Source organism: Prunus mume, linkage group LG1, assembly GCF_029339155.1.
Source record: "Prunus mume cultivar Tortuosa linkage group LG1, ASM2933915v1, whole genome shotgun sequence".
Taxonomy (NCBI): domain Eukaryota; kingdom Viridiplantae; phylum Streptophyta; class Magnoliopsida; order Rosales; family Rosaceae; genus Prunus; species Prunus mume.
Window position 1 is genome coordinate 24,948,013 of NC_142698.1, and position 20,539 is coordinate 24,968,551.

Below are 20,539 nucleotides of genomic sequence, written 5' to 3' on the forward strand. Positions count from 1 at the left end.
CTAGGTAGGGTTCGTCATTGGACCGGAGGTCGGGCTGGGCTGGGCTGAACATTTTGGACTCATGTCGGGTTTCATAGGTTTTTTAAATTTTGGGCCGGACTAAAGTTTGAAATGCCAAAATTCAAGCCATCACATTAAGTCGGAAAAGGCTATAATGAGGGCTTAAAGTGAGGAGGTTAATTGAGGACAAATCTCATCATCAACAAATGTAAAGAAATCATGGGACTTAAATATTTTAAATGTTTTGATGGTCGGATCGGCTCCTCAAATAACCTCCTCATTGTAGAAGCTCCCAAGTCGGACCTAGCTGTTCGGTGGGCCTGACCACCCATGAGCTTAGACAAGTTGGACACTTTAAAAAAATATTTTTTTTTTTCAAATTTTTAGACAACATTAAAAATATTAACTTAATTCATATCATGTGTAAACCAAAAAAAACAAGTTTATTAATTTATGCTACATATTATATTATTTCAATTCAGTATACATAACGTTAGGGAGTACACTTGGATGTTGGTTGTAGTTCAATGTCTTTTATAAATTTTTGTTACATATTTTTAAACAAAATTGAAAAATTTAACTTAATTTATAACATGTGTAAACAAAATAAAAAGTTTATTAAGTTATCCTACATTTTATATTAATTTGATTAATGAGGTTAAGGAGTGCATCAATTAGGATTAATTTTTTTAATTTTTATAAATAAAGGGCCTAGATGGGCAAGGCCGTGAGTGAGGTGATGGTTTCAAATTCTAAGGTCAAGTCTTATCCAATTCAAGAGTAAGCTAGACCGGACTTTAACCCATCATGCCTTGAGCTACCCACTTCGACCAATGGGCTTAGGGCCAAATGATGATCCCTACTTCTAGACTTGGTATATTGTAAATGCTAAAGTTAAGATGTATACAAAAACCCTAATAGTATTTAACAAAAATAAACACAAATTTACTTTTGGAGAATTTAGAGTTAGAGTATACATTGGATTGAAACTTTTAAAATTTCAAATTCTAAAAGTTTTTGTCATTACCGAGCACCCAAGTATCCGTACAAAGACTAATCGATATTTTAACCTCTTATAGAATTTTTTACATTTGTTAATAACCATAACCATAAATGTTTAAGGTAATTTATCTTTGACATTACGCCGCAATGTTACGGTCGCATATGAAAGAGTTTTTCTAATAGTTTGCAACGTATAGAGTGCAGTGTTGTAACAGAAAACTTGGGAAGAATATATCAAGCTAGTGTAGAAAAGAGCAAGAAGGATACGTCTTCTCTCCATCAATTGTATAATTTGTTCAGCCAGTGGACTGTTTGTTGAGATGTCTCACTCAATATTCAACCTTTGGACTCGTCCCTCTCTAATCTTTCATTAGGGAGAAGATCAATCACGCGCGCGCACATATATATATATATATATATATATATCATTATGTAAGTAAGAGTATTTCCGCACCACCAACCAGTCCTAGACCAGAGAATAGCAGATCATTATGTCATAAATAAAAAAATAAAAAAAACCCGTGACTTTAAATAAAATTCAAAGCCCCACCGAAAGTTCAACGCTCAGATCTATCTCCTAGCTTCTTCTATCATATTCCTCAGGGCTCAGAGCACTTGTTTTTTATTTTCTACTTTTATAATTCATCGAGATGACAAGAGATAGAAACATAGGGGTGGCCGTCGATTTCTCAAGGGGAAGCAAGATTGCTCTGAAATGGGCTATCAATAATCTGGCTTATGAAAAGGGTGACACCTTGTATGCTATCCATGTCAAGCCCTCTCAGGGCGATGAGAGCCGCAACCTTCTTTGGTCCACCACCGGATCACGTACTTATACATCATCTTATTAATTTACTAAGCTTTATTATATGTTCTGGATGATGTGTTTGGATTTTTTTCAGCTTGGAATGTGTATGTATGCAGCTCTGATTCCATTGGCGGAGTTCCGTCAAAAAGCGGTGATGGAGAACTATGAAGTCGAGGTCGATCCGGAGGTCTTGGACTTGCTTGACACTGCACACAGGCAGAAACATGTATGTTATCAGACTGTCAATCGATCAGCAATTTTGATTGATGATAATTTGACACGATAACTTATCAGACTGTTTGACGAGAGAACATTTTAGTACGTTTTGTATACTGAATTTGTGTGAATTGATTCTAGGTGACGGTGGTGGCAAAGCTTTACTGGGGTGATGCGAGAGAGAAACTTTGTGGGGCTGTCGAAGATCTAAAGCTCGACTGCTTGGTCCTTGGAAGCAGGGGCCTTGGTTCCATCCAAAGGTATATTTACAGCCAATACATCAATTTCAAACACTCAATGATATGGTTAGTATTAAGTATTTGTGCTTTGTTGAATTTAGGGTGCTGCTGGGAAGTGTGTCCAGCTACGTTATGGCAAATGCAACCTGCGCCGTCACCATTGTCAAGGATCACAGTGCTTAATTAATTAAGAAATATTGTACAATAAACATAACTTGTGTTGTGTTTCTTTCAGCTTAGATCAGTCAGATTGAGACTTGTGATCAATGTGATGGATATGAGGGCGGTTGAGTGTGGTAGTGGTACCGCTACATCCACCGTCTACATGTTAATTTTATATGCAAAATTCCAAAGGATGTATTCAATAAGTTTATTTATGTCTATCTGTTGATGAAGTGGAATAAGGACAATCGTTGAAATCAATAATAAAGTTCCTTTTTTTAAAGAATTATTCATGCCAAACCTTTCGCTCAACAAATTACGATTTTTTTGCGCATTTTAAATGACCAATTTTTAAAGTTTTTTATTATTATGGATAATGCTTCATTCTTGAATGATGATCTCAAGTATAGGCGGTTCGAATCGTTGAAATATACTCAAAAAAGAATGTGAGCACTTTTCTTACTGTATGGACATCCTTAACATTTAAAAAAAGTCACGTTAGTTAACTACTTTTTTGAATCAAGATAATGATGATGGGTCTCTATCTCATTTAATTCAAACTCATCAATTTAATCTTCCAAGCGTGACACCTAAATCTTATAAAAAGTTAGCCGTATAACATTAGGAAAATGATGTCATTGCTTGGGCCAAACTAGCCCCAGCGAAAAGGATAAGATACTACATTAGATGTACCGAAAAGCAATGTATCAAAACCCAGAAAAAAGTAACCCACCAAAAAAAAAAAAAAGCAATGTATCAAAGTGACAATTAGCCATGTACTTCTGAAATACTGTAAATTCCTCCTAGTTCAATGGATACAATTATAACAAAAAATGCTAGACAAAATTTATTTAGCACCATGTTTTTAATAGAAATGAGAGCCATCTATTATAAGGTAGATAAAAAGTCTTGATCTCTCTTCCAATCGTACTGTTAAATTAAACTGAAGTTGATAAACAATCAACAAGTCGTTGTAGTATAGTGGTAAGTATTCCCGCCTGTCACGCGGGTGACCCGGGTTCGATCCCCGGCAACGGCGTAATTTTTTGCTTTTTTCAAACCTTTTTTTCCCGAACTACTCTCGCGTCTTTGGCTTTGCTTCATCCCCTTCCTTCGTTCCTTGTCTGAAAAAATACGTTACCCCAGAAAAGAGAAAACACACGCTACTCTCGGTTCCAATTTCAAGCTTCAAAGCCACGTTTTCCATTATATCGCTACAAAACAAAACAACCCAACGTCCCATTATTTCTTCAAAAACGGAGAAAACATTGCAAAAAACATGATTTCTCCGTTTTCATTTCCACCGCCGCCGCAAAAACCGCGAAGACGGAAATGTCCGACGTCTCACGCCGTCTAACGCCCACGACGCGCATACACATAATGGCCTTAGACGGCATCGTTAACGTCAATTCACTCTTCTCCTTCGCGATCTTCGTCGGCCTCAATTGGTACCCCACCACCGACCCCGCCTCCATGCTTATCGGCTCCGACAAGGCTTGCGCCGCCGGGGCCGACTCAGCAGAGGGTCTCATTGCTTTCCACGTGTACTCCTTCAGCTCCTTCCTCTTCTCCAGCCTCGTCGCCCTCGCTCTCAAGCAAGCCATCAAGATCAGCCGAGCCGCCGGCCACGACGGTGGCTACGGCTACCACGTCCGTGGCACCAACATGGGTCATTTGAACCGGGTCGCTTTGCGGGTCGGGACGTTGGTTTCGGCTTTCGGGTCGGTTTTGGGGTGTGGGTTTTTGATGATGGCTCTGGTGGATTTGGTTCAGATCAAATTGGGGAGGTTGGATTGTGGGAATTTCTACACTTTGGCTGCAATTGGTCCTCTGGTGACTTTGGTTCCTCTGGCCCTCGTCATCTATGTGTTTCTTGTGCTACACGCTTTTACTCGATAGAAAAGTATAAATCCATGAAAAGGGAAATTGAATTTATATTTTTATCTGTAGAGACAAATTGTTCATATATGAATTGATTAAGGCTTGAAATTTGGGTTGTCGGGTAGACCAAAATGAATTTATGAAGTCAATGGATGTTGCTTCTGTGACAAGGTTCGTATTTCTTCATAAATAATCTATCGAGATTGCCAATTTGTATAGGATCTGCTTCTCTTGTACATTTAGTCTTGTCGGTGGCCATGTGCAGATGCCATTTGAATCAGAAACAGAGGAAAAGAGTTCTCAAAGATTTGTTCTTTCTTTTTGTTGTTGTTGTACACTTTGTATGGTTGCAAATTTTACTTTAGTATACTTCTTCAATGGCGAAGGATGCAGTTACTGTGTTGAACTTTCACCGTGTTTGCTGCATCATCTCGGTGTTCTGTGTGTGGTCATTTATCTCATTCATTTACTGGCGCCATTACTATGGTCCAGGCTACTCTCTATACCAAAAAATGGAGCTGAAGCAAAACCAAATCAATGACCTCCTTGCATTCCCTTCTGCATGGAATCAGCTTGCTTTTTCCTCAAAACCGCCTCCGAAGCTTCTTAAAATTGCTCTGTTTGTCAGGAAATGGCCTCATAGATCTGAAGCAGGAGGGCTTGAAAGGCATGCCTTGACCCTCCACCTTGCACTTGCCAAAAAGGGTCATGAGCTTCACATCTTTACCACTTCTTCTTCAAATTCCTCCTTCCCAAGGTACCCAATAAGCAATTTGTATTTTCACCTCTCAAAACCAACTGCTGCTGGGTATCTGGACCAAGCTCTGGTTTGGAAGCTGTTTCAAACTCAAAACTCAACAGGAAGGCCTTTTGATGTGATCCACACTGAAAGTGTCGGCCTCTTGCATACTCTATCGCGTAACCAGACAAACCTGGCTGTTACTTGGCATGGGATTGCATATGAGACTATCCATTCTGACATCATACAAGAACTTTTGCGCAGCCCCGAAGAACCACAGGGATCTGCATTGACTGAAAAAATCATGAAAGTTATTGAAGAGGTGAGGTTTTTCCCCAGTTATGCTCACCATGTTGCTACCAGTGACCATGTTGGAGATGTACTCAAGAGGATTTACATGCTCCCGGATGATCGTGTTCACATTATTCTTAATGGTGTCGATGAGGATATTTTCAAGCCAGACATTGCCAAGGGGAATGACTTCAAGAAAAAATTTGGGGTACCTGAATCCAGGACGCTGGTTTTGGGAATGTCTGGAAGGTTGGTAAAGGACAAAGGGCACCCCTTGATGTTTGAGGCTTTGAAACAAATGTTCAAGGAAAATGAAGCATTTCGGCAAAGTATTGTGGTTCTGGTTGCTGGTAATGGTCCTTGGGGTGCTAGGTACAGAGATCTTGGAACTAATGTACTTGTTTTGGGCCCACTGGAACGAGCTCAGCTTGCTGAGTTCTATAACGCAGTTGATATTTTTGCGAACCCGACTCTACGCGCTCAGGGATTGGATCAAACTTCGTTAGAAGCAATGCTCTCCGGGAAGCCAGTAATGGCAACAAGGGTTGCCAGCATTACAGGTTCTGTGGTTGTTGGCACAGAAGTGGGATATACATTTTCACCAACAATAACTTCACTAAAGACGACCCTCTATAGAGTTTGGAAAGATGGCAGAGGAGACTTAAAGCAGAAAGGCCAGGCAGCAAGGCAGAGAGGTTTGCAATTGTTCACTGCTACCAAAATGGCTGCTGCTTATGAAAGGCTTTTCCTTTGCATATCCAATGATGAGAACAGAGGGGACAACTATTGTCAATATCAGATTCCATGACACTAAGGCCCAGTTTGGGATTGCTGTCACTTTTTAAAAAGTTGATTCTGCTGTATTTTGAAAATAATGAGCTGTAAAGTAAAGCAGCTCCATGTTTGGTAAACAATATTTTTAAAGTGATGTTAGTATAAAAAGCAGTGTCAAAACCATTTGGGAAATTTTAATATAAAATTGTTGTAACTGCGAATAATGACTAAAATAAACATGATGTAAGTGTTATGTACTAATCATATGGTGGTAATGGTAGTGATGGAGTGGAAGTAGTGGTGGTGATGAAGGTGGAGTTGGTGGTTGTGGTAGTGGTGATGGTGGTGGTAGTGGGGATGACGATTATGGAGGTGGTGGTGGTGGTGGTAGTGGCAGCATGGTGGTGGTTGTGGTGTTGGTTGTGGATGTGGAGGTTTTGGAGGAGACTGCGGTGGTGGTGGTGGTGGAGGTGGAGGTGGAGGTGGAGGTGGTAGAGGAGGTGGTGGTTGTGGTGGTGGTGGCGGAGGATGATGACGAGAAGGATGTGGTGGTGGTGGTGGTGTCATTTTAAAAATGAATGATGGTATTTTGGGAATTAAAAATTCACTAAAGTTCACTGCTTGAAAGCTTTAAAAGAACCTGAGCCGCTTTTAAAAATGTCAAAAGGCCACGCTTTAAAAATAATCGAGATATTTTATTTTTACCAAACACCTTAAACTGCTTAACTTTAAAGTGATGCAGGTTTTTGGCCAAAAAAAGCAATACCAAACGGGGCCTAACTTAATTAGCAGATCATTCATATATCTCTAGTCCTCAAGGATGATTATGGCATCAGACTACAACATTGTGAAAGTTCAGAAAACCAGCTAGTGTAGAAAACTTTTCTTGAAGATGAACTAGAGGCTTGTCACTGGATTTTCGGCGTTAGAATCAAGCTGTTCTAACAAAAAAACCACCATATGGAGAAAAGGCCAGACAGGGCTGAAGATCCAATCTGTATTGAACCTGTAAGTATCTTTGACAATTTCCATATGCATTAAATTGGCTGATTGGCCAAGGATAGCTAGTGTGCAGGTTCTTTATGACATTTTTTTTGTTCTCTGCTCAAATTCCATGTATCCTCCTACTCTCTTGAAGGAAAGAAAAAGTGTGAGTTTTGCTTGACCAGCAACTACGAAAACTTCTAATCTAATGGAGATGCAATTAGTCTTTCAAGGGCAGCATGTCTTAGCAAAACACCATAATCCCTAAACCTATCATACTGAGAAAACACATTGCATAAGAAACCAGAGTCACTTCAAGCATATATGTTCATAATAGAAGACCAGGAAGCTCGTACCATTAGCCTGCGAGACATCGCAGGCTTTAATTTAACAGAACTCGCAGGCTTTAATTTAACAGAAAAAAAAAAAACTTTTAAACTCAATATAGAAACATAGTCCAGTGGTGAGTAATAAGAACTCAACATTTTGGAAACTCAGAACTTCTTGGTAAAACTCCAAAGAAACAGTTGACCATACCGACATAAAAGCTTTGCACTTGCTGCTCAGCATTTTTTGCAACCAATGCCCACATCAGCCACTTATTTATATTACACTTCTTCCATACTTAAAAAACCTAAGCCTCATGAATACCTGCAAAATGAAAGTACATAAGGTCTGCTTACATGAGCCGATGCTAAAAGACATTCTGATTGAAATAAGATGTCAAAATAAAAAGAGCAATCCATTTGGAGAAATGGATATAAAAGTGAATATACCTTGAATAATAGATGAAGAATTCATACGGCCAGGCAAGGAAATGTCCTAATAATACAGCGAACCTGCAAAAACACAAGTCAGAAGTTCAGGGACTGATCAACTCTACAACATCACTCCATATGCTACCAACTTACTATTAATGTCATCTGTAATAGAAATACCTTGCCACCAATTTCCTCGGGCAGCACTGTTCGAATTGCTTCCATTTGGATCATCTTCTCCCCCATCTTTCTTGAACTAATTCAATCGTAAGTAAGGAACAGAATCAGTTTCTCACATCATTTTTATCAGTTAATCATGCTGATACTATCAATATCACAGCAGTCTATGTATTATGTTGATGATCAACTTATCAAGACTCACTATAGGGTAGGATCCAGAGGCATGGGTACTTGGGGACTGGGAATACACCTCTTGCCCACCATAGTAAATAGATGAACTTAGATAACATGGTTCTGCTCTTTCTTCCTGAAGAACTGAACTGCGGTCCTTGTTGGGTAAGCTATAGCGTGCACCTTCGCTACTTATAGCTATATTGTTTAAGAAAACGCAAAGGTCGAGGCAATAAGCTTTCAGCATCCAACATTTAAGAGGTTCTTGAGAATTACAAAAGAAGCATATGATAATGGTAGAGAATGCAGGGAATCTGATGACCATGGAAGCTAGTTGTAGCAGTTGATTAAATGAAAAAGTTCTAAGAACTTAAACCCCACTCAAAGTAGCGTGGTTGCTAGTTAAACAAGCTTTCTTCTCAGTTAGGAACAATACATCAAAATGGTCATTTTCCACTTCAAAAAGAAAAGAAGTAAATTGTAAGAAATTATATTAATACAGCATAAATTATCAAAATTAAAAGAGGGTCTTTGTCAAGAAACCTTGAGACATGGGTGAATATAAACACAGAATAAGAAGAGAAAAATAATGAAGCTAAATTAGCAATTCAGCTTGATACAAACCTGGACTACCTTGCTTGGTGTTCCATGCATGATTTCCCAAGGACTGTTTTTGCCAATATTCCGTCAGCTCAGAGCTTGAAGAGTTCCTTCCTACCACCTAAAATCAGGATAAATAAGTCAGATACAGGAAGACAAATCCAAAAAGTAAAAGTCTATGTTTCTAAGTGATCCGGATACTTCACTGCACAAACCATTTTCAAGGACACTCATCTTTCTACCCACTTCCACTAATCTCAGTCTCAGAAGACTTGTCTATTCTCTATGTTGTATTATATTTTCCTAGACAAATAGAATCCATGAAGAAAACTGCTATGTAAGAACTATGAGGAACAAATTGTTCTTTCTTTTTGGGCTATTTTCTCGATAGAATTCCGTTAAAGAATCCGTCTCCAGCCTCCGGTTCAAGAACAAGCAGGGAACGCTTGGCCACAACATGAAACACTTCACTGCAACTTCAAGGAACTTGACCAACCCATAATAACTTTCTTCCCCCGCGTTTGGTACTTCTGAGCAAGAATTTACTTTTCCTTTTTAAAGAATTTTCAATTCTCTATTATATAGTTCACAAAAGTTTATCATAAAAATTATAAGCGGCATATGCAACCACAAAAAGAAACCCAAGTAAAAGCCAAATTCATCTTCACCCAATTTCTCTGCTTTTAAAAGCAGCTTCCTGGCAGAAGCCACTTATGCTATGCAGAACAAGCAGACAGCATAAATATGAATTCAGTAGAATCAGATATACCTGAGATGGAGGTGGAAAAATAGATGCAAAAATCCCAGTAGACGACTTGGGTGGTGGCTCCTTGACACCAAAGAGATCAGCAGTCAATGAGGAAGCTGCGCTGCCCTGCTTCTTAGCACTGTCCATTTTACTTCCCTTCTTTCTCTGAGTCAACTCAAAAGGCCACTCCAAACAAAAGTACTCTCCAAAAAAGCAGTTCAAAAGAAAAACCCAGTTGATGAAACAAAGCAAAGCAGATAAGATTTTGCGGAGGAAGAAACTAGAAAAGCAGAGCACGTGATGAAGATCACACACTATCTGAAGCCAAATTTATATTGGTAGTTCTACAAAAGACGGCACTGCAGGTAGCGCCCGCCCATGTGACACCATCACCAATATAAAACACACACCCTTTCTATTTTCATGCAAACAACATTTATTTCCCTTTTCCCATCAAAGATTTGGAACTTCCCTTGTGGTTTCCTCAGATATTCCTGTACGCTTTGATACAATACAATCATCTTTTCCCTACACACATAACGGATAAGTGCCACGTGGGCTCCACATGGACTAACTGGGGACTGCCACGTTTTTCGTAGATGGATGATTGAATAGATTGAGATCGTATCTTTATATTTTATGGTTATATCGAAGGGTATCGAACCTTTAACATATCCCAATTCTAATTCGTAACTCTGAATTCTCTTTTACCACTTGAGCTAAAGACACCATCCGTGTATTTTCCGTGTTGATATAATGCACTCATAATTTGGAGTATCTTCATCTCATCTCTCTCTACCTCTCATGCCTATACATAGACTTCTACTTCATCTCCCTAGCCAATGGCCTATTGTGTGATTGATTTTTGTGGGATATATAAGTTGAAGACTAAGGTGAGAGGGAAAGAGAAATGAATGTTAAAGCTTCTGATCCCACCAAGAGGATAAAAAGATAAGGTTTCCTCTGTCGGATGTGCTTCAAGTAGTGCTTGGTCCAACATTCTCTTCCTTTTAATATCAATGTATTATTACCCACCACTCCTCAATGTAGGACCATAGCTGGTGAAGAATGAGAAAATGATATGCGTAATATCTCTAGTTGTATACAACCGGTGACAGGGAAGTTTTTTTCTCGTAAAATTGAGATACGTCGACATAGGAAAAATATTCGAAAGGCATGAGATGTGATGAATAGAAGGGCAGAATTATGTGAACATGATTGTAGATGAAATTTTAGTTTTGTTTGATTGTGGATTTGGTTTGAAGTGGGTTCTCTTTGGATTAAGTGGGATGCTTACGACAGAGGTGGTACAATTATTGGTTTGAAATTGAATAGGTTTGATTAAAAAGCTTGTAGGTCCTTTGGATTTCTTCAGCAAATTTTACCCTTGCTTTTGGTCCTTACTATTTGGAATGTACAATGCAGGATTAAGCGACACTATCCATCAACTTTTTATTACTACTGTAAAGCCAACACTAAAGTCATAAATAAATAAATAAATAAATTCTTTAAACATAAACAAATTAACCCCTACTAACTACACAATAATAGTTATAAAAAAAAAATGGAATAAAAAACACTACAATAATAATTTAAAAAGTAACTGAAACTAAGAGCAAAAGAAGAGTAGTGGTTTTTGACATGTTTAGTTACTTTGAATAGAAAGGGAAAGAAGTAGGAATTATTCTCATTCCAGCATCTACTTTCAATAAAAGAATCAAAAGACGTGTGCACCTTTTGGTAAGTCGGTGGAGTTAACCTTTTGGTAAGTTGGTGGAGTTCACCTAGGATTCATATATATAAAAAAATCTGATTAGTCATTTAATTTTTTTCAATTATATACAGGTGATAGTCTAAACTACTCTAAACTGCAGAAAGTGAAATATAAATTTGAGTGCAAGAAATACAGTTGATAGTCTAAACTACTCTAAGGGGGGTGTATTCAATTGAGATTTTAACAAATTGTAATTACATAATTTTAATGTAATGAATTTTGGCCGGATTTGTAATTATATGATTTTACTCATGATTTTAATAGATTGCAATTACATGATTTTACTTATGATTTAATTCACTTAGGATTTTACTTATGATTTTGATAGATTACAATTATATGATTTTACTTATATTTCTATACAAGTTTCAACTCTATCACTCATCATCATTCACCTATACATAACTTGAAGGAATTTGCCCAATTTTTAGGATACATATTCTCAATTTTTAGGGTTAATATAAAGATAGTGGCACAATAACCATCAAATGTTAGTCCAAGGGAAGTACACTGACATCAACTATGTAACTCCCAACATAACCACACATGACCAGAATGAATACATAAATAAATAAAAAAGCTTTTGTTCTTGTTTCACTTTCTATTGGTATTTATATTTCAAATGATCTTCAATTTAAGTTTTTTCTTTAGAGCTTGGCTGTGCTTAATTTTTATTTCGGGGAAGGATCAGACACAACTGGTGTGCTTTCAAAGATGCTGACAATGAATTGTTCAGTGAAGATGAGTGTGCACAACCCTGCTACATTTTTTGGTATTCATGTGAGCTCAACACCAATTAACCTTATGTATTCAGAGATTGCAGTTGCAACTGGCCAGGTAAGATTATTGGATTTATGATGATGCAATGCCAATAAGAAACTCATCCAAGTGAGCTTGACTGGCTGCTCACATTTGCTTTTTCTTTTCTTTTATTGTAAATCAGAGTTATCCCTTGGTGTGTGATTTAAGAAGCTACTTTCAGTTCTTTCTTATAAGGTTTACGTTTAGGTTTAGGTTCAGCTTTTTCTTATTTGGTTGCAAATAATGGCAGTTGAAGAAATACTATCAACCAAGAAAGAGCTACCGGAATGTGACTGTGAACCTCCAAGGGATCAAGGTTCCTTTATACGGGGCTGGGGCAAGCTTAGCAGTCTCTGATAACAGTGGAGGTGTTCCGATGATGCTGATGTTTGAAGTCCGGTCACGAGGGAATGTGGTGGGGAAGTTGGTGAGATCAAGGCACCGCAGGCACATATCTTGCTCCATGGAAATCAACACTCTCATAATAGCAAACCCATGAAGTTAACGAGATAGGAGGGGACCAATGCCACCGCTACCCAGATAGGAGGGGAAACCAATTGAGAGACACACGAGCCCACCAGCTGAAGAGTTTTTTGTTTTTTGTTTTTATATTTATATCTTTTTGCACAGTAGAAAGCATAAAAAAAAAATGGAAAAAAAAGTGTATGAGAGCATATACAAGAATCAGGCATAGGAGGGTGAGATTTCTTATGTGATTTGTTGTTTGTGTTATACACTCAAAAATCTCACACAATACACAATTTAATGAAATACATTAAAATCAGTAAGTTTTTGAATTACTTTTTCTTATCTTTTAAAAGTCTAATTGAATACCACTGACTTGCATTGATTATTTAAAAATCCTAATTGAATACCACCGAATTTTTATTGATTACTTAAAAATCATAATTGAATACCACTGTACTTTTGAGCTTCAAAATAATCCATTAAAATCTCAATTCAATACACCCTCCTAAACTGCAGAAAGGGGAATGTGAATTTGAGTGCAAAAGAGCGAGGACATTGTGTATCTTTTAGCAAACTACTTTTACAGGAAAATTTAATATCTTGCAGTTTAAACCCGAACCGTTTTGGGTGGCATTGGCAACGAAAACCATAATACAGGTTTTTCTTTGGCCTGAGAAATATTTGTGCTTGTTTTTTGGGGGCCAAACGGTTTCTTGCAGTCAAAACCGGAGGCAAAACCAAACCACCGGTTTATACCATAGTATTTGAGCATTTAAACTTTCACGATTCCATTGTCTACCTCGCTAAATTTGGTCTTTGCACAGTAAAGCAACAGTGCTTCACCACCTAAAAATCCCGAGGGCGTCTTAAGCTTCCCTAGACATTGGCTGTGCCAAGATATACAGGGTACAAAATTCACCTTCACTCATATCAGTTAATGTACATGCTCATCCACGGCGACACAGGCAGATCTAACAGTTCACATGGCTAGAAGAACATTTTGCAGCACATGACAAGTTACGTTTCAAGAGCTCCGAACTTCGATGCTCTAAAGAAGAATAGCAATTTTACGTTCCAACCTCCTCCAATAAAGTGAGAAATGAATTGAAGCCCTGGAACCAAATAAACTTCAATTGGGATTATGTGTGGTGCATGCTAAGTTCTTCTACAAAGAAGGCATCAAGCACAGATTGCAAGCCTCAGCAGCGCACACCAAATATCTCTTCCGGAGGATCATACACATGCTGTTCAGGAAAGAGCTCCTCAAAGTCTTGCTTGACTCTGTTTCTCAAAAGGGGGTGTGGTAGAAGCCCCTTCAACAAAATACGGAATGGTAGCTCCTCTGGTGGATCTGGAGAGTTCTTCATGTCTTCATATATGTTCATTGCATCGGCAGGAGAACCAGAGCTCAAAAAACCCCTAATAACTTCTGTATATGTTTGAGAATCAGGGAATAAATCCTCCTTTTTCATGCTGTCCCACAGCAGCATAACATCATCCATTTTCTTAGATCTTGCTAATGAAATGATTAAGTCTTTATACAGATAGACATCAGGATTGTACCAATCTTGCTTTCGAATCACATTAAACACCTGAAAATTAATTGAGTGGCTTGTAAGCCCAATCAAAAATTGGAGAAACAAAAATAAAACTAAATAGTCAATTTAAACAAAAGTTGAACAGTCAATTGAAACAAAAATCACAATGGTGGAAATCTAGAAGGAATTGCATTCGAAATAATGAGCTAAATCCATTTTTTTCTCATGCGTTCTGAGAAACAAGTCTGCAAACCACAGCATGCTATAATTTGTATTCTGAGAAACAATTAAAATGAAAACAGCATCTGTGCATGGGAAAGAGTTTGGGTTGAACCTGAGCGCTTGAAGGAAATAATAAACCCAAAATGTGAACACAAACTACTCTTGTTTCTCACTTTCATATGGCAATGTGGTCTTCTCTGAGTCATTGTTCAAATGGTAATCTTGAGAATGAGATTTCAACAACATTTAACAATTACTAGCTATTTCCAAATCCAAAAAGCTATCTTAACATCTATAACTACAAGTGAAAGGTTAAGGCCGATTTATCCATATGACAAAGATGGAATTGGCCTAAAAAAGGACCCTCTCCAATCCAACTTTACCACACACCACGAGCTTGCATTGCTCACAGAAATACAACCCAGCAAAACTAATACTAAAGCTAAGTTGACGAAGTGGCTTACATCGGGAACAGAAAAGTGATAATGCTTCTTAAACTGTTAAACATTAGCTAAGCATATTCAAGGTGTCCAAGAGCGCACATTACTTTTGGGCATTTAATCAAACACATAACGAGCACCCACTGAGATCCTTTCCACAACAATTCTATACTAGCAATACTTAAGTGGATTTACATACCACAGGTTATATACCCAAGAATGAAAATTTCAGAACAACCCAGAAGAGCAAATGCAAAAAGACACTAGATTTAAGCACAGAAAGGAGTACCTGAATTGCCAAATTGACCTCTTCTTGACGCTCAAGCTCAGTGAGAACAGCAATCAAATCCATCTTCAAGAGTCTCAAAACATGGTTCTTTATAAACTTGCCAAGCTTCTCATCGTCATCCTTGAACCGCTTCAAACCCGATATCACATAAAGCGCTTCTTTGCCAATCAGCTTCTTGCCCCTCCAAAGCGGTCCTCTCGGCCTCCCATCGTGGTATAGCCTAAACCCACAAATGGGTTTCCACGACTCGATTTCTGATTCTGGAATTCTGAATTTTCGAAGCAGTGGGGTCTCTTCGGTGGTTGTTCTTTTTAGGCCACGAAGGAGTATTGAGGAGAAAATTGCGAACTTTGATCTTGAAAATGCACGAGTCGCCATTAGAAGTATGATGAAAGAGACGAGTTGATCAATGAGATTGATAAGGCTTTGTTTGGCAGATGAGAAACTACTCCTAGTTCTACAGAGAGGGGTTTAGGCGTAGGGCTTTAGCTTAACAGTCGAAGATGAGAGGAGCTCTCATGAGTGAAGGGTATAATTGGATTTCAGAACTGAATTGAGTTTTTTTTTAAAACCTAAATTTAAAAAACACTTGCTGGGTTTTCAAGGAAGTACCACACATTGTGCTTGCGCAGACCTTAACAGTAATGTTTTTTTTTTTTTTTTGCTTTAGTGCAATTTATTGTAAAACTAATGTCAATTAAAGTAGAAACCTTTTTTAATACAAGCGAACAATCTAAATTACTCTAATCCATGGGAAGAAGGATTCGAATTTCATGCAAGAGAACAGGGCTCACTGCCCTGGCCTGGTCTAATCCACTTTTGCAATTAAAGCAGTAACTAGTGAACTTAAAAACTAGCAATTAGCGTTCACTAATCCAACCTGTTCTCCTCATTCAAAGACTGAAGGAAATTAAGGATCAATCTGGAATTTGGGAAAATGTTGGTCATTTAAGTGGACTTTGCTAGGCCAACATTTAAATGGCATTTTGTTTTGGTGCAAGGCATTTTCTATATTCTACTTTCTTTCTTCATCAGTGTCTTTGCACAATAATAAGCTCATAGTGAGAAAGACAACAGGAAAAGCACATATAACTGAAGATTTCCATGCTTGTCTATTGTTGAATACTAAAACAAGAAGGAAAAAAAAAACTTAAAGCGGGCAATGACAAGGAATCTTTAAGCATCGTATTTTCTTCCCAGTAAGCTGGATGAAGCCTCTTTAAAAGGCATACTAACGCATTTGGAAATGTTAGGTATCTTTACTCATTATTCTAGGTACTGTGTACACAACAATTGGACTTCTAACACTATGAGTACCATCAGACCAAACCAGTGAAGCAGAAACTCGCAATTCATATGGCAAACCACTTCCAGCAACCGTTACGTCAAAAGTCTTCTCCTCGTTCAAGGACGCGAAGGAAATAACTTCTGGCACCACCTTGATGTCAACTTTGGCATTAGGAGACATAATGGCCCTGTAAGTGGAGTTTGCAAGGCCAACATTTTTAACTGTTCTGTGAAATTTTACCGTAAAAGGTTCCACTGCTGCAACTTTAGCTCCCATTGAAGGGTAATTAAGATCCACTGGAGATCCTTTTTCAGAACCTGTAGGGCAACTGCTGTTGTCTCCTGATATAAGCCTAACGATGCTTTCTTCATATTTCATGCATAGCAACTTTACGTAGTCTTCTTTAGACGCTTCATACACAAGCCCAGGGTCTATTGCTTTTACAGGATTGATATGTCCGGATCCATAAGCAAATTCACCACTGGAAATGTTGCTGTTGGTCTCATTCATGGGCCAAGCTACAAGCATAGAAAAGGTTTGGTAGTAGTATCATACTTTTAAAGTTCAAAATAATACTATTGAAGGAATATCTGTTATGAAGACCATACCAGTAGTCATAATAGATGATTTGATGGCTGCAGGAGACCAATCAGGGTGGAAGGTTTTAACATATGCAGCTACAGCAGTGGCGTGGGGGCAAGCCATGGAGGTTCCAGTCATTATGTTGTATTTAACACGCCTCATGTCTTGCGGAATTGAGATAGAAGCATTAGGCGAATATGCAGCCAAAATTTCTACCCCTGGGGCACTTATATCTGGCTGAAACACATAGGAGCTTAAATGTTATAGATCTCTACGAACATGTAAAATATCTGTAAGTGATCAGAAACATGAACCTTGATAATATCAGGTAAAATGAGATTCGGTCCACGAGCAGACAAGGAGGCAACAATAGGTGCAACCAGATCTTTTATGGCTTCACTTTTTAATATGTTCGCTTGAGGATCTCTACAAGAGAGGCATTCAATCCTTTAATGAAAATAATCATCATGAGACAATTGCCTATCAGTATCCAAAAGAATCTATACCTGGTGGAGTTCATGTAGGACATGACCTCATTATACTCTGTGTTGTTTAAAGTTGACGCAGGTAATGGGAGAACAAAAGAAGCATCATCAATATTGATGTAATTGGTTAAAATTGAACCCAGTGCACCAACTTTGTAGGCCTCAGAAACTCCACTAGTGTATCGATCACATAATACAATCTTCCCCTTCACCAGATCACTGTCCAGGCAACCTTGTTCACAACTTCTGCAATGCAACAAGTCAGTACTCTAGCATCTTGTTATTTCCTTCATAAATTTCACAGTCAAAAAAGGACAGGGGTACAAGAATTACCCGGCACTTTTTTCTGTGCAGTTCCTTGAAACATCTTTTCCATGTATCAGAGGAAAGCTTGTTCCATTTAATGCGAAAGTGTTGACAGAGTTCCCCTGTTTGTGTGAACACCATTGAAAAGTACATAATATATGAAATATACAAGTTTATCTTTAAATATTTTGTTTTGAGGAGGAAGTCAATTGTACGTACAACTAGTGTCCTTCCATCTCCAAGAACAACCTTGTCAATAATCCGACGGTCCATGCTACTTGCTGCAACTGTAAGCATCCATGGAGCTACACTTGACACAGTAGCACCTGAAGGACCATTGTTACCGGCAGAGTTTGATGTTAGTATCCCTTTCTCCATTGCATGAAAAGCACCAATTGCAATAGGGTCCTCGTCGAAATCTCTTATAGCAGTAAATGAAACTGAAATTGTAATAATGTCAACTCCATCAGCAATAGCATCATCAAAAGCACCCAAGGTATTGTGTGCACTGCACGATTTTTCACGGGAGCACACTTTATACACTGCAATTCTTGCAGCGGGAACACCTCCTCTTGCAGTTCCTTGTGCTAGTCCATAAAAGCTTACATCCTTTACAGCATTCCCTGCTGCTGTTGAGGCAGTATGGGTTCCATGACCCCATTCATCCCTTGCTGACTCTGTTAAGTAATATCGTGCTCCAATGACCTTGCTGTAAAAAGAACATTTTTTTCATTGTTAATAAAACCTTAGTAGTTTATACATTCTGGCATTGATTTCAGTGATTTAGTAGTCTGAACCCAAAGTATTAAGTTGCCATGCTTTCACATGAATAGTGCGGTTGTATAATTTTTTCACAAGAGCATTGAAACACCAAGAACGTGCCTATGTTGAAGGGTGCCAACACCATAGAGAGTGTGGTCAAAGAGGACCAACACCAAGAGTTAAGAGAGGTTCAATATGGGTGAGAGTGACTGCAAATTGTGGTTTTCTTAAAGAGTGCCAGAACTCAAGAGTGCAAAAGCGGAAAAGGGTGAGATTTTCAGGTCTCTCCCACTGTTGTAAAGAAATTTTCTAAACTGTGTAAATATGTGTGATATTTCCCTTTTTCTCTGTTCTAATTTCTTGGCTAGTTAAGCTATGTGATTTGTGCAGGTTTCTTTCATAACAATTGACATAATGGATCTCCAACTAGAGATTACTTATTACTAGCAACTTCTATCACTAGAATGATGAATACTGAGGAAACATACTTGTTGCAAGTGAAATTTTTGCCGCCTTCACAAGCACCTTTCCACTTCTTTGGAGGAGGACCAAAACCTTCATCTTTAAAGCTATCTGACTCCGGCCAAATTCCACTGTCAATCACACCAACAATAATATCACCCTCAACACCGGCATTTCGCTTGACTTTCTCATTGAAACCCATAAAGTCCCAAGATCTTGTTGTTTGAAGTTGCAATGGTCTGCTTGGAAAGACAGAGACCACTTCGTTCATATCTGCAATGCACAGTTTATAAACGAGATAAATTCTCAAACCAAACCATATTACTCTTTTCCAAGGGCATAAGAAAGCGTCGCCAAGCACTCACTAGAAAGTTTTTCTTTTTCCTGGTCAGTGAGCTTGGCAGCAAATCCATTGAAACTCCTTTTGTAACTTCTTACCAACAAATTTTCAGCAGAACCACTATAGAGATTAAGAGAAACAAGAATAAAAAACTATCTTATAACTTAAATGGAAAAATAAAGAGGTAACCTAAAAAATCACTCAGACTTCATACTTTTCCTGAACAACTCTCTGTAGAATACTAAGGTGGTGAGAAGATGGTGAGAAAACCCAATCAGGAAGTGATCCCAAGTACACAATATACACCTGCATCAGCATGACTGTATTCACACTCAAGAAGAAAAATAAAAATAAAACTAAAAATAATTGGCACTGATGAGGGAGTTCCCATTAAGAAGAAATTTCTAATTTATTTGTTATAAATGGCAGATTGAATAGCATAGTTTTAATCTTCCTAGCCATCAAGCAAAAGAGAAGACTACTGTTTTACAACAAAGATGACTCTTACCTTTCTATCCTCAGAAGTTGCTTTGCAAAATAAACTCAGAGTGAGGATGAGAATATGAAGGCATGATAAAACAGAAGAGCTCTATGCTTAGCCATTGTCAATTTCTCAAACACTTTGTGGGCAAGGTGAAGAGGACTTTATACTGGCCATCTCCACTAAGCATCCAGGATTTGCCTCCTTCCTTTTAAAAGTATTTGGTATTGCAGCTAACTTACACAATTCATTCCTAAACAACAATTCTAAATTCATAGAATGCCATGTACCTTCTATAAGTGTAAACAAATTGGGATGAGGATGAAGTCTCGCTGCTAATATTCTAAAGTCCTTGCTGTTCATTAGCTTAATCTTTTGGACAGAGTGTGTGGGTGGAGTGACTGTCTAATATGGTATCAGAATTCTTTGCAAGTTCCACCAAGTGTGAGAGAGATATTTCCTTCTTTCTTTTTTAATCTTTAATGGTATTTTCAATTTTTTGATCTTTTTAGAAGTTGTAGTTTTTAACCCTTGATTTCTGAATCAATTGATATCATATGAGTGGTTGACATTGATATGGGGTGGACTTAGACTATTGTCTCAAAAGATAAAATATACACATTATAACATGAGTGAATTGATAACATCACGTGACAGTGTGACGATCACACCAATAAATTTCTAAACATTCACGATTCTCACGACACTACTCACTTCCACATTGAAATACATGTGAAAAAGTAAAACA

At 38.1% G+C, this 20,539-nt stretch overlaps 6 protein-coding genes, 1 non-coding gene and 1 pseudogene across 9 annotated transcripts; 5 read left to right on the forward strand and 3 right to left on the reverse strand.

Moving 5' to 3' along the window:
* The first annotated feature begins 1,547 nt into the window (after positions 1 to 1,547).
* Positions 1,548 to 2,713, forward strand: LOC103321737 (universal stress protein PHOS34-like). Its single transcript, XM_008223568.2, has 4 exons — positions 1,548 to 1,830; positions 1,927 to 2,036; positions 2,168 to 2,286; positions 2,367 to 2,713. The coding sequence occupies exons 1-4, from the start codon at positions 1,653 to 1,655 to the stop codon at positions 2,446 to 2,448; spliced, it is 489 nt and encodes a 162-aa protein (XP_008221790.2). The 5' UTR covers positions 1,548 to 1,652; the 3' UTR covers positions 2,449 to 2,713.
* A 681-nt stretch (positions 2,714 to 3,394) lies between these two features.
* TRNAD-GUC (transfer RNA aspartic acid (anticodon GUC)) lies at positions 3,395 to 3,466 on the forward strand. Its single transcript has one exon. It is a non-coding gene; the product is annotated as a tRNA-Asp (tRNA).
* A 293-nt stretch (positions 3,467 to 3,759) lies between these two features.
* Positions 3,760 to 4,720, forward strand: LOC103321748 (uncharacterized). The gene has a single exon (XM_008223579.3). The coding sequence runs from the start codon at positions 3,760 to 3,762 to the stop codon at positions 4,324 to 4,326; it is 567 nt and encodes a 188-aa protein (XP_008221801.1). The 3' UTR covers positions 4,327 to 4,720.
* On the forward strand, positions 4,686 to 6,295 carry LOC103321757 (UDP-Glycosyltransferase superfamily protein). The gene has a single exon (XM_008223590.3). The coding sequence runs from the start codon at positions 4,686 to 4,688 to the stop codon at positions 6,144 to 6,146; it is 1,461 nt and encodes a 486-aa protein (XP_008221812.1). The 3' UTR covers positions 6,147 to 6,295.
* A 1,092-nt stretch (positions 6,296 to 7,387) lies between these two features.
* Positions 7,388 to 10,163, reverse strand: LOC103321768 (uncharacterized). Of its 2 annotated transcripts, none has more exons than XM_008223610.3 (6): positions 9,575 to 10,163; positions 8,839 to 8,926; positions 8,237 to 8,403; positions 8,035 to 8,110; positions 7,873 to 7,935; positions 7,388 to 7,747 (listed from the first exon to the last, which is right to left on the reverse strand). In XM_008223610.3, the coding sequence occupies exons 1-5, from the start codon at positions 9,698 to 9,700 to the stop codon at positions 7,919 to 7,921; spliced, it is 474 nt and encodes a 157-aa protein (XP_008221832.1). In that variant the 5' UTR covers positions 9,701 to 10,163; the 3' UTR covers positions 7,388 to 7,747; positions 7,873 to 7,918. The 2 variants fall into 2 exon arrangements, with proteins under 2 accessions (XP_008221832.1, XP_008221825.1); XM_008223603.2 differs by having other exon boundaries at positions 8,830 to 8,926; positions 9,575 to 10,076.
* Positions 10,164 to 12,050: 1,887 nt separating this feature from the next.
* Positions 12,051 to 12,627, forward strand: LOC148921405 (uncharacterized). Its single transcript, XM_089048775.1, has 2 exons — positions 12,051 to 12,164; positions 12,379 to 12,627. The coding sequence occupies exons 1-2, from the start codon at positions 12,051 to 12,053 to the stop codon at positions 12,625 to 12,627; spliced, it is 363 nt and encodes a 120-aa protein (XP_088904901.1).
* A 784-nt stretch (positions 12,628 to 13,411) lies between these two features.
* LOC103321784 (Pentatricopeptide repeat (PPR) superfamily protein) lies at positions 13,412 to 15,638 on the reverse strand. The gene is made up of 2 exons (XM_008223621.3): positions 15,086 to 15,638; positions 13,412 to 14,188 (listed from the first exon to the last, which is right to left on the reverse strand). Exons 1-2 carry the CDS (start codon positions 15,461 to 15,463, stop codon positions 13,796 to 13,798), a joined length of 771 nt encoding a protein of 256 aa, XP_008221843.1. The 5' UTR covers positions 15,464 to 15,638; the 3' UTR covers positions 13,412 to 13,795.
* A 536-nt stretch (positions 15,639 to 16,174) lies between these two features.
* Positions 16,175 to 20,062, reverse strand: LOC103321795 (subtilisin-like protease SBT4.3; annotated as a pseudogene). Its single transcript, XR_016127159.1, has 10 exons — positions 19,819 to 20,062; positions 19,525 to 19,616; positions 19,336 to 19,430; positions 18,997 to 19,243; positions 17,966 to 18,455; positions 17,774 to 17,868; positions 17,462 to 17,686; positions 17,270 to 17,381; positions 16,982 to 17,192; positions 16,175 to 16,891 (listed from the first exon to the last, which is right to left on the reverse strand). The product of XR_016127159.1 is annotated as a subtilisin-like protease SBT4.3 (transcript).
* Between the last annotated feature and the right edge of the window lie 477 nt (positions 20,063 to 20,539).